At 41.1% G+C, this 12,971-nt stretch overlaps 1 protein-coding gene across 2 annotated transcripts in view; it reads left to right on the top strand.

The window, feature by feature from the left end:
* Nucleotides 1-12,971, top strand: part of INPP4B (inositol polyphosphate-4-phosphatase type II B) — a 349,938-nt gene that overhangs the window by 61,548 nt on the left and 275,419 nt on the right. For both annotated transcript variants that reach the window (XM_063108552.1, XM_063108553.1), the window contains one exon: nt 9,629-9,679. Coding sequence is in view for 1 of the 2 variants with exons in the window: in XM_063108553.1 (XP_062964623.1) it covers nt 9,629-9,679 (51 nt within the window). In the remaining variant the exon portion in view is untranslated. The remainder of the gene's footprint in view (nt 1-9,628; nt 9,680-12,971) is intronic.

Genomic DNA, 12,971 nt, shown 5'->3' with positions numbered 1-12,971 from the left:
AGAAAGGGAGATAGATGCAGCTGTAGAGATCTGACGTGCTAACAAACTGATAATGTAGAATACATGAGATTTGAACTGAGCTCTATATGTATTTCATATGTTACTATCCTCATGTGAGGCTTTGGGAATCAGCAGGAATGGAGTTCTCAACTTATAAAGAACAGTTTTGTAGCAAGTAATCAGCTATTGTTTTCAGTGCCTATAAAACACGTTTTTGGATTGTGTTTTTGTAATGCAAAAAGCTCCTTTATTCTTTACTTCCATTTTAATATATCTAAACATTTCTTAATACTTAATGAAAATCTGTTCTTGAAGAGGTTTGCCCTTTTTGCTTTAGATTGTACAGAATAGGACTTGGCTCATACACATAGTGGGAGAAAACTGATGGGGTCTGGACAATGCTGGCTTCCCCAGCCTAGCGTTGCCTTCAGGAAGATCCAGAAGTTCACAGTATGGCGTGCAGAATGATTTACTCTCAGTGAGCTGTTGAGAGACCTCTTTAGCTTCCATAAAAGTGAAACCTCAGTCTTGGCATCTCTTATTTTCAGCAGAACCTGTATCTTTCAGAGACTCTCTGACAAAGGAAGGGAATGTGTACAGATACTTTAGCTGTTCAGTATTCTTTCACCTGCCTGCCATAGATCTCTGTAATAGTTGGAAAGGGAAATGGAATAAAATGTGGGTAATGGCAGGGATACTCAGAGTTATGTGACTCTGGAGCCACATTTGTGGTCACCATTAACCTAAAGAAACACATGACTCCTACGTGACTAGTGAAATTTAGTATAATGGAGCATTCATATAGAGAAATTAGAAGCCTTAAAGAGCCACCAATTAAACATAAAGGGACCCATGTGATTAGAGAGCTGTGGTATGAACATCCCTGCTTTAGAGAAATGGAAAATGTCTAAGATTAGATTCATTCAAACTAAAGAATGCTTATACTTGTCTTAACTTTTTTTTATTTTTTGGCTTGTAAGTCTATAGAACATTCTTGTGTACATAATCTGGTGTGGTGTGCTTTAAGACTTGAAAGATGCCACATTTATCTAGTAAAGACCAAGACAGCTTATCACACTCAATAATTACTGAATTGTTTTTGAATGGTATTCAGGCTTCAGGGTAACCTCTACTTTTACCAAAAGAACCATCTGTCATTATGCATTTATAACTGGTTTATCAAAGACTTAACTCAATAGAGAGATCAACATATAATGGTATTTTTTTCCTTCTCCAATCACATTTAACTATGCTCTGCTGAATATTATTTTTTATTCCTTAACCACGTGTTAGGAAGGTTCCTTAGCTTCCCAGTGACTTTTGGATAATAAAAAGTTCAGTTTGGGTGAGATGAGGTAGGCGGGGTTCTCTTTCTGACAACACCTCGAAAAACAGCCCGACAGATTACAAAAATCACATGTTTGAAAGCACCATCAGGCAGAGGAAGCAAAAGCTGAATATACTAAATAGATTACCAGAGAAAGGAAAACTTCAATTTTGAGTTTTTGGGAGATATGATTTTTTGTCTTGAGGCATTTGCTGCTGAGAGTGGGCTTGAGGAATAGGCCTTTGCCTGGACACAGGGCTGCTGCTCCTTGGAGAAAGAGAAATCAAAGCTTTCAGCAGTTGTGTTGGATGAAGTGAGAAATGGAGTCTTCAGAGGCCTCAAGTAAGTGGCCATTTTTTCTCAGAAGAGACTTGCTGAACTCTGGAGCTTTGCAAGGCGGCTAAAGAACTAGGCCAAAGGCTTATATGACGCAGAGTGAAACTTCCCACAGTTCCACAGTGCTTAGGAAACCAGGGAGAGGGACTGAAAGCAGGCAAGAGATGCCCTAGGGGGAGTGCTGAGTGACACTGAGGAACTAAAAAGCCACTTTTCACCTGGAGGGAATTCACAGAGACTTCCTATAGCTAGAAGTTTGAGTATCAAGGCTTTGCTGAACCGAAGTGGGCAGCTGGCAGACAGAGAACTCAGCAGACATTCTGGAGAGCAAAGGGGACTCAAATTCATGGCTGGTCATTTGCCAGATTTTGAGGCTGTGTAGGACACAATGCTAAAGATGTATGCTGAAACCTCTGAGAATCTCATCAGCTGAGAAGCAAAGACCAGCCAGGATCTTGGTCGAAAGTCTGGGAGGGCCGTATCATACAGTATGAGTAGACTGTCTTCATTTTCTAGGGTTGCCCATAACAAATACCACAGACTGGGTGGCTTAAACAGCAGAATTAAAAAAATTTTTTTTTACAGTTCTAGAGTCTGGAAGTCCAAGATCAACTAGCATAGTTGGCTTCTTTTAAGGGCTCTCTCCTTTGGTTTGCAGATGGCCACCCTCTTGCCACCTCTTCACATGGTCTTTCCTCTTTGCATGAGCTTTCTCTTTATATAAGGACACCAGTCATGTTGAATTAGGGCCCACCCGAAGGACATCATTTTAACTTAATCACCTCTTTAAAAGGCCCTGTCTCCAGATGCAGTCACATTCTGAGGTACTTGGAATAAGGGCTTCAGCATATGAATTCTGGAGAAACATACTTCAGCCCACAACACTGAGTCTTTCCAAAATTCCAGCCTGGCTCTATCCCAGATCAATCTCTGACTTGAGTGAAGTGTGTGACCACCTTCCCTCCCCCATTTGCCTAGCAAAGGAAAGGGGGTACCTCTCTGCAGAAAGATATCATCTGGCTTTTATAGTTGCTTTAACATTAAAAAAAAAAAATACTAAGGGCCTTCATAACCTGAATAATAAACTCCATCCCTTATTTCAGGCATGTTTATGTGCAAATGAACATGTTTATCTGTGACCTATTTCATTCATAAGCGTTCTTCTAAACCAGAGCTTCCCAAACTTTAACATGCATATGAATGACTTGGGAATCTTATTAAAATGAAGACTGGTTCAGTATGTCTGGGGTAAACCTGAGAGTCCACATTTCTAACAAGCTTCTAGGGAATAGGCTTCAGACCATCCTTCTGACCAGCTGTGAACCGTGTAAGTGATGAGGGTGCACACTAAAGATTAAGAAACTTTGCCTGACAATGTGTAAGATCCCTTTCAGCTCTAAGATTCTTTTAACTTTTTTGTATGTCTTTTTTAAAGGGAGCCTTATGTCGTGGCTTGACTATGGCACTACACATTTTTGAGACATCTCATAGGATTTAGAACTAGTTTATGAGCTCACACTCATACAAAAAAATCTCATTTATTTTTGAGCAGTAGTTCAACTTAAACTTTGGATGCACATTGGAATCAAGTGGAGAGTGAGCCCTAAAAAGTATTAATGCCAAGATCCTTCCCTCAGAGATTCTGACTTAATTATTCTAGGGTGTGGCCTGTGAATTAGCATAGAAACAAATGTAAAAACAAAAACATATTCCAGGTGATTCTAACGTATTGTCAAGGTTGGTTACAAATATTTTAGGATAGTACTATTTTTGCTGTTTTCACTAAAATAGTAGTGTCCTACGTCAATCCACCCACCTTATTTACCACGTGTGTTTTTGGTAAAAATCAGTAATAAGAGACTACCAGCAAAAGAATTAGAATTTACCCATTCTTGATATATGAAAGAATCTTTATCAGGATCTTTCAATCATTTGGAGCTGGGTAGTTGCTGCTCCTTGTAGACTGGGAATGTGATTTACATTTTTCCAGAGTGCTCTCTAATCCCTATTGTCTCTTATACCCAGCCCACTTCTTTCATTAACTTGCCTGGCGCCTTTGCGCCTGTGAGTTTGCAACACTACCTGTACAATACTGATTTATGAGACAGCAAGCTAAAAGTTAAACATGTTCAAGAAGAAATTTTAAATGTACCTCCCAGGGATATTTCAGATCAAATTTTCATATTTCGTAGGTGGCTTTCCTAGGTGAACTGTAAGATTCCTTCCATCTCTAAGATTTTAGGTTTGCACATACATCATTTTCTCCATCCAAAACAAAAATTAAACAATTGGGAAATCATTATCTGAGACTAGCTGATAGTCTTAGACAACTGATGATTCTCAGCAATTGTTATTAGATGTTTTGACTCTATGTCATCATTATCGCCTATGGGCAAAAATACCTTATCTTCTTAAGCTCTTACTCTCTGAGACTGCCAGGACTTATAATAGCAGCTAAATGATAATAAATGATTATTACCTGTTTTTTTTGACCTTAAAATAGTGAATTAAGATTTAATATCAGCTATTTTCCTTTATTTCCTCATAACTATGCACTGAATTCAAAATTTCATTTAAAACAAATGGGTGGTCTGCGTTATGCTGGCTGGTGAAACAAAGGTAAACATCCAAATCTCAGTGTCTTAGCACAATGGAAGTCCATTCCTAGATCATTATGGTAGTAAAATTCTAAGGTGGTCCTCAAGGTTACCACTCCATGTTGTACATGCCTGCATAATCTCTGGGCCTGTGATACGATGGCATTTACCCCCATAATCAGGTGTTGTGATATGGTCCACCTGACTTTAAGGAAGGGTAATTATCTGAGGTGACCCCAACCTAATAGGGTAAACCTTTAAAAGAGAGTGGGTTCCTCCAGAAGACAGAGATCTGAAGTGCAAGAAAGATTTGGTGCAAAGGAAATTCTCTGTTGCTGGATTTGATGATGTGGGAGGCCATACATATGGCAAGGAATGAAAGCATGTGGCCTCTGGGAATTTAGGTTGGCCCCTAACTGACAGCCATCAAGAAAAGGAGGACCTCAGTTCAAGAGTCCCAAGAAACTCAATTCTGATGACAGCCTGAGGGAGCTTGGAAACAGATCTTTCCCTAGTGAAGCCTCCGCATGAGGACATAGCCAGCTGGCACATTGTCAGCTTTGTGAGATCTGTGTGGGGAACCCAGCCACACACCATGCCTGGAGTTCTGGCCTACAGAACGGTGAATGGAAAATGGATATTGTTTGAGCAGCAAAGTTTGTGGTCATTTGTTACACACCAGTAGAAAAGTAACACAATCATTTAATAGTCTAGTAGTGGTAGTGATGGTTGTCACATGTCTTTCATGTGGTCATTTTGGGTCTCAAATACTGTTCTGCCATCACCTGAGGACTGGATTCCTCTACTTCTGGCCACTGGGAGAAGAAAAAAATAGCAGAGAGGGCTAAATACAGTCACTTCTAGAAAATCCAGCTTGGATGCAGCAAACATCGTTTGCACATGCATTTCATTGGCAAGAACTAGTTACTTGGCTACCCCTGGGTGCAAGGGGCTCTAGGATATATAATTTTAACTGAACAGCTTCCTTCCAGAAAATTCCTATGCTGGAAGGTGGCTAAACATCTTTGTCCCAGTCGGGTTTTCATATGTTTGAATATTAAGACAGTTATGTGTCTCATTCCAAGTGAAACAAGTAAATGTAATGATATTGTTTGTTCAATTTGAGATACATAGAGAACCAGATTAACATTTTTTATTAGAAAAAAAAAGAAGTATTCAATGACACCTTCATTATCAGAGACAATACCAGATGTGACAATATTCTAGTAAGAGGACCTGGGCTCTCTCCCTGCCCAGAGGTGTTCCTTCAGAACAACCAACACCTTTCCCTCTGCCTTCCACTGAGACCATCCAGGGGAGGCTGCTTCTTCCTCATCTACCAAGAGGAGGAGCACTTCCGTGAGGTCCAGGCACTGCCACCCTGGTGTTCAGACTGACGGCAGCATGGTCTCTTTCTTCCTCAAATCCCCAACAATGTCCTAGCATTTCAGGCAGCCACACTGCCTCATTCTCAGCTTCTCACCTGTGATAACGACAGTCGTCCTCACCCCCCTCTCACCCGCAGTACAGTAGCTCCCATGCTCTTCGTACCAGTTGAAGTTTTCCTCTATGGATCTGAGCACTAAAGTGCTATAGTCTGCCATTGCAGCGGTTGCCCAAGTGGCCTCCTGCTTGGGAACAGTTAAGGTTTGTGAGGTAGTCTACAGGGATGTGATGAAAGAGTGAGTACAACTCACTGTGTGCTGCCTGGTTTTGTTTTGTTTAAAAGGTAAACTTAGTAGAATTCTGAACTTCTGAGGTAGAGAGGAAAGTTAATGTGTTTTACAAGAACTTCAGTATTCAAGATGGAATACATAACATGATTGGTCTGCTTTGCTTTATTTGATATCATGAAAGTCTAGACAAGAGGAAGCTATAAGAAAGAACTTCAAGTGTGTAGTCAGGCAGGCGTTTTATGTTCCAGGAAGAGACAGGGAGGGGTGTGGTGAAGAAAAACAGGGAGGAAAACTGCTGATTAGACCAAAAAAGGAAAAATGAATTCCTAAGGAAGGCTAGGAATTCCCAGGAGGCATGACATTGTTGATGAACTGGAATATTCCAGATGCTGCAGTGACAGCCGTTGCTTCATCCCATCCTCATCAAGAGGTCTCATATAAATCCGTTCAGGGTTTCTTATTTTTCAGTGACATATTCCCTGTCTCCCTGTCCTCTTCTTCCTTTGTCTGCCTTTCCTTCCTTCTTTCTTTTCTCCTTTCTTTTCTTCCCCTTTCTTCACTTCCTGTCTTCCTCCCTCCCTCTTTTTTTTTCTCTCACTTCCTCTCTTTTTCTCTCTCTGGGTCAGGTACTATTCTAAATACTGAAAAGGATGTAATACAAGAACCTATAGGGTCTACAATTAACCCTGTGTTAAATAACTGACACAAAAGCAGAAAGGCAAATGGCTTAAAGAGGTTTAATAAGTCTCCCGAGATGACTCAGGACAGAATTGGGATGATTCAAAAGGCTCTGATCGTGTCATTCCTCTACCCCAGTGCCTTCCCTAATTTCTTATTGCCTGGAATAAATAAATAAATTGCATAAAGTCCCAATTCTGCAACATGATAGATAGCCCTGTACAGTAAATGATTCCAACCTGTTCCGCCAAACACATTAACTCAGGCCACTCCCCTGAAGGCCCCTTGTAGCATCATAGAATGCTCACTCTCTCCTGAACTCAGTTGAACTTTTACAACTGTATGACACACGCCTCTTACCTAATACTCTGCTTCCTCCATCATAGCTTTCCATGCCTAAAACTCCTACTCATCCTTCAAAACCCAGACCACCTCTTCTGTGAAGCCTCACCTGACTGAATTCGATATTCTTCACTCCAAATGCCTGCAGGAAATACTCATCTTTCCATTAAATCGTACTGGATTGTTTATACATTTTATCCACTAGACTCTGGAGTCCCAAAGAGAAGGAATGGGGCTTTATTCACTGGCAAACCCGTACTTGCCACATAGTTTGTGTTCGCTGTAATGAGGGGTATATTTTATTTAAGAAAAGCACCAGTGTTGTATAACCCATGTGCTACATCAGTAGTATTGGCCTTAAAAGTAAAAGTTTTAGAACTGTATATATACACTGATTTAAATAAATGTTCTTATGAAAATCTGACTTTATAAAACTTAGAATTGGTTTACAAAAGTTTTGTCTTTTAGTACCTCTAAATCAGGAGCTCTGCTAGTGATTTAAACACGCCTCAATATAGGAAAATGGGACATACATGTACTTATACTACTGTTATGTAAAGTGAAAGTAAAGATACTTTTCTCTCCCTCTGTCTCTCTCTCTCTCTCTCTCTCTCTCTCTCTCTCTCACACACACACACACACACACACACACACACACACTGAATATGGCAAACCAGTCCATGAACATTTAAAGTTTTTTTTCACGTATACACTTTGTAATAAAGAATCTTCTTTCCTCTGTTGTTTACTTGTATTTATAAGGAATAAGTGTTCTCCTGATAAAATTAATATAAATTCAAGACATTAGTGGACCATGTTGCAGGAACTGTCAATATTATTCTATGTTTGTCAAACATTAAATCACATAGTTACGTGTGTGTGTGCATAATCCAAATCAAATACTTTATACAGTTCTATATACGTTGACCTTCACCAATTTCTGACTTTGTTCTAATTTGTAAATTTAAGCATATCTTTTCAAAAAACGTCTTTTGAATATTTTCTTAGAATAATGTACATATACACACGTGTGTGTATGTGTTGCATATAAGTGAATATTTATTCACTATACTAATATAGTTCATTATAATAGTGAATATACTATATGTAGAAAGAGACCATATTTATACATACTATTTATATGTTATATATGTATATAAAGTTCCTATATGGGTATATACACATTATCTGGTACATTACAGCCCAGTATTTATATATAGTTTCCTCATCCTTTGAGTCCAACTAATGACTTTCAGATAATGTGACTGAACAGTACATCTGGGCCAAAGAACATTAATGCAGCTACCAAACTGCAAAAGCTCCTGGCCAGTGAGTGTTCTGTCATACAATCCTGAGTTGACTGTCTTCTACAAATTGTGTTGTTTACTGTGTTGTGATCTCTCCTGTTATTTATTTTGTGCTCCCATGAACAATTTTGAGTCATAATGACTGAGAAATTGTGCAAGAGATAGTGCTGGATCTGTCATAAAGAAACAAAGAGCTTTAAGCTGGAAGTTAATATGTACATTTTGCCAAGGCTTATGGTTTTTTTTCAAGGAAATGGAGACTGTGTTAAAGATTAGAAGATTATTAGGAGCTAGTTCATGCCTTTTGACATTATTAGGAGTATTATAATCATCCCTTCAACTTGGGGGAATTGATCTAGTATGATCAGATATGTCAGGACTTAAGGGATTTGAAGAGAAGTATGATTTGCAGTGCTGCACCTCTAAAGGGATTTTGCTAAAATGACCCCCTAAAATGTTGGTCCAGTAAGTGCTCCTGGCTGCTGCTCTCCCTTCCCTCCCTTCAGCCCTGCTGTCCAGTTAAGCAGGGTGTGCTTGTATATTGCTCTATTTATCTTGTCTTTATTTCAAAGTAAGACATACTAGATTTAGGTTTTATGGTGTTTTTCTGCTTTTATTAACTTCTCCTGAAATGAGAAAAATAGTCATGATTTTTTTTTTTTTCATTTGAAACTTTTTTTACGAGAATCATAGATTCAGTACATTAGATTCAGAATATCTGGGGGCAGGTGGAATACCAATAATTTGGAAAGGTCCCCAGGTGTTTCTAATGTACAGCCCGGATTGAGAATCACCTCTCAGTAGAAGATATATGTCTACTTATTATCTAAAGAGTTGATATTTCGCTTGGCACACTTATATGAAAAGTTTCCCCAGATGACTGGTTGTTTTACACTATCCTCCCTCCCCCAATGGAGAGTTACTTTTCAAATGATTTCAGATGATGGGATCTGATAACTTAGCCTAGAATTCTCAAGTGGGAGGAATATCCTATGACTGTGGGTATTGACGCTCATTCAGAGAACAAATATCTACTGATCATGCATGGAATTACTTTCTCTACACCAACTCTATCCTTTCCCTTGAATGTTGAATGCAAGAATGCTTTTTGTGAAGATTAAAGGTGATTCTCCTGAATCCTGGATATCTCTGTATTTGACAAGGAAGTGATGGGGTGAGGATCCAGGCAGACTGTCTACTTAGGAAAATCAGAAAGTTTAGGAACTATGCAAGCACAGCTTCATTGCACTTCAGTGGGTGTTGCACACAGGTACCTTCATTAATGATTAACTACAGTGTTTATTGACAGCAGGTGAAGGAAATTGAAACCGAGCACCTGCATGAAATGTTTGTTTTTTTCCATAGGTTCGAACCAGTGTCCTATCTGAACATAAGGATTCCCCGTCAGAAGTTGGGGTAAGTGTTTCTTATGTTTCCAAAAGGCACACACATTGCTTCTAAATTAATTGTTTGGGTTTTTTCTGGCCCCTGCCTGGTAGCTGACAAATGAAATTGAGTTAAATTAACAGGGTGTGATGATTCGAGGAGGTGCTGCCCCATATTTCCTGAATTGCATGGAATTCATTCCTTGTCTCATGAAAATCGTCCTCACATAAATTCATATTTAGCTCAAGTGGCTAGAAATGAGCTTAGAAATTGCCCTGCAGGTAGCTGAAATGTGATTTGGAGCCAAGAGTCCTGGATCAACAGGAGACTAGGGAAATTACAGATGTGAGCTCCATTGCTTCAGAAAGGGGGCAGAGAACCAGCCATAAAACAGTGATGTTTGCTGCTTCCTGCCGCTTAAACCCTGTAATGCAGATCAAAAGAGAGGCTGCCACAACTGTTCAGTCCAGTGCTGGAAAATCCTGCTGAGGTTTTCCTTCTGCATCTGAACCACAGCTCCGTTTTTCAGAAGTTGGAAGAGCAAGAGGGTACTAGTGCTTTCTGCTTGGAGAAGGCTAGAGTAGGCGGTGGCAGCTCCTTAAAGATAAAGCCCAGAAGTCTGAGTCCCTGGAATCTGTACATTCAGAGAGTAGGAATAAGTCCAGAAACATGTTGGATCTTAGATGCCCAGAGGGTGAGCCAACTGAAAGTCCTGTTTGAGATCCTATAAGTGTATTAGTCCATTTCTGCCACTGATAAAATTATACCTGAACCGGGTAATGTATAAAATACACAAAACTTATTTCTTACAGTTTTGGAAGCTGGGAAGTCCACAGTCTGGGGGGTGCATCTGGTGAGGGCCTTCTTCTGGGTGGAAACTCGCTACAGGGTCCCGTGGTGACATAGGGTATCACACGGAGAGAGAAGCTTAAGAGCTCTGTTACATGTTCCTTATAAAGCCACCAGCCCCACCCATGATAATGCTTGACTCCACAAATGATTAATCTACTCATGAGGGCACTCACCATCCAATCATCTCTTAAAGGCCCCACCTTGTACCACCATGTTGGGAATTAAGCTTCAGCATGAACTCGGGGAGGGGGTTTGGGGGACATTCAAACCCCATCACAGAGGCACTTGACAACTTTCTTCCAGGTAGTATGTGGAGCACTGGACTAGGTACCATTCGTTTTCTCACTGACAGCAGTCACTTCCCAAGCGTGCTAAGGGAGCACTCTGAAAATATGCACCAATGTGTAAGCTGAGTTGACGGAGCAGAATGTCAGTTCTCTCTGCTCCTGGCCGTGGAGAAGAAGGAAACGTCACGTGAGCTCGCTCCCTCTTGCTCACCACATGCTTCCATTTCTTCCTGGGGACAGGTTGAGGAACTCTCTTTGCCCCGAGTGAATCTTTGTGCTTGTTTCCTGCCTGCCCCTTCCACCTCTTGTGCTGCTCCCACTTCCACCCCCAATCTCTGTGCTCAGACTATAGGAGCCTTCATTTAGTTCCTCCAAAGGGCCCAGCAGGTTCTTCCCAGCCTCAGGCCTTCACAGCCAAAGGCTCAGGACCCTCACCAGGCCTGGGCTGCTGTCTCCCACCAGCTCCTGCTCACTACTCAGGGCTGCCTCTTGCAGACGCTACCAGCCTGGGGGCCTCCTTTCCACTAGGTGGTCATCCTCCAGTGCACACTGTCATCACACCCTTCACACTGCCTTCATGAAACCTGAGGCCTTTTGAATTCGTAACTATTAATATGGCTAATACGTTATTTTATCAGGGGTTCCATTCATTTGCTGGGGTTCAAGAACAATGAACTAGCTTATTTTTTTCTTCTCTAACTGCCCATCCCCCACTTCTTTTATACGGAATCCCCTTTGCTTTAAGCTTTAAAGATATCTTGGCCCAGTTGTATTAAATTTCTCCTGATTTGTTTCTCTCACTCAAGTTCTTGGGGATCCATCTCATTCATTTTAAAGCTTGAGTCTCTCTCAACTTTATTTTCTTTTACCCCTTCCTCCCACCAATTTCTGCTTCTGGCTAGATGTGTCTCTAGGAACCAATGGAGTTTGGAGAATAGTCTGAGTCTCACACATTTCCTGTCCTTTCATCTTCTTGCTGCTCAGCCACTGTGGAAGGGAGAAAGGAGTGGGGGACAGAGGTTCCTTCTGTGTTGCCCATGGTGGGGGTAAGGTTCCTTTTCTGCTGGATTTGATGCTTCTCAGGCGAGCACTGCCTATCAGAGTCCTCTGTGTGGCAGACACTGAAATGCTGGCTCTCCTGTGGGGCACAAGTATAGGTATTTCTGAGTGCCTTGTTGGGTCCTCCCCACTGCATACTTTCCTACCGTAGAGCATCTGGTTCTGGGCCAGCCTCCCCCACTGCCTCCTCCCATCCCCCACACTCTTCCTGCTGAGATACACTGTCCAAGCATGTGGCTCCAGGTCAGCCACTTTCTGTGCTGTCCTTTTGACCCATGTGACATTCACCTGTATTTGCCATGCCATGTGGAGGAGATGCAGGCTGCCCCACTGGTGTTTCCCCTTGCAGTTCAGCCATCTCCCTGCTGACACTCCACAAGCCCCAGCAGCATCAGGTACTAGATAGTCAATGAATCTCAAAGTAGAGACAATCACTAGTCCCCAATGGATGTAAAGATGGTTTGGACACCTTCTAGTTTATAAGTGACTTTTGGGACCCCTTGGCTTTTGCTTTGGGGATAAAGGTATCTTCCTAGGGGATGATTAAGAGAGAGATTAGCCACATCCCCTAAATAGTACACCTCCCAAAATGCTGACATCCCCTCTCATTTAGCCCTACCTTTGTATTAACTGGATGTGTTGTGGTTACTAATAGGCCAGTTTCTCTAAACTGGCTCCTTGTTAAGCATTATAATGAGGTTGTTGACATGAGCACTAGAGGTCCTCTGAAGTTAGAAAGGAGTACGTTTGGTATACTGTGTTGTCATTTTTGACAAAGACTCAGTTATAATTCCTGGACCAAAAGAAAAATCTCCATTGACATTTTGTCACATCTACTGTATCAATTAGAAATGCATTCAGAGGCAAGTAACTTGATAAACTATGGCTTAAAAGTCATGGATTTGGTTTTTTCATGTTATAAGAGATCTTGGGAAAGTTGTCCAGGGCTGAAGCTACTCAAAAATGACATCAAGCCACCAGGCTGTACCCATCTTCCTGCTCCTCCTTTCTTAGAGTATTGCCCAATCTGGCCATTGCACTTCCAGGTATCATATTCCAGGTCGGAATAATAGTAAAGGGAAAAAAAATCTCAGATCAGTGAACCTTGTTCCTTCAATCCCAGA

This window comes from Cynocephalus volans, chromosome 9 (genome assembly GCF_027409185.1).
Source record: "Cynocephalus volans isolate mCynVol1 chromosome 9, mCynVol1.pri, whole genome shotgun sequence".
Taxonomy (NCBI): Eukaryota; Metazoa; Chordata; class Mammalia; order Dermoptera; family Cynocephalidae; genus Cynocephalus; species Cynocephalus volans.
Note: the sequence above shows the minus strand (reverse complement) of the source record. Positions and strands in the feature narration are given on the sequence as shown.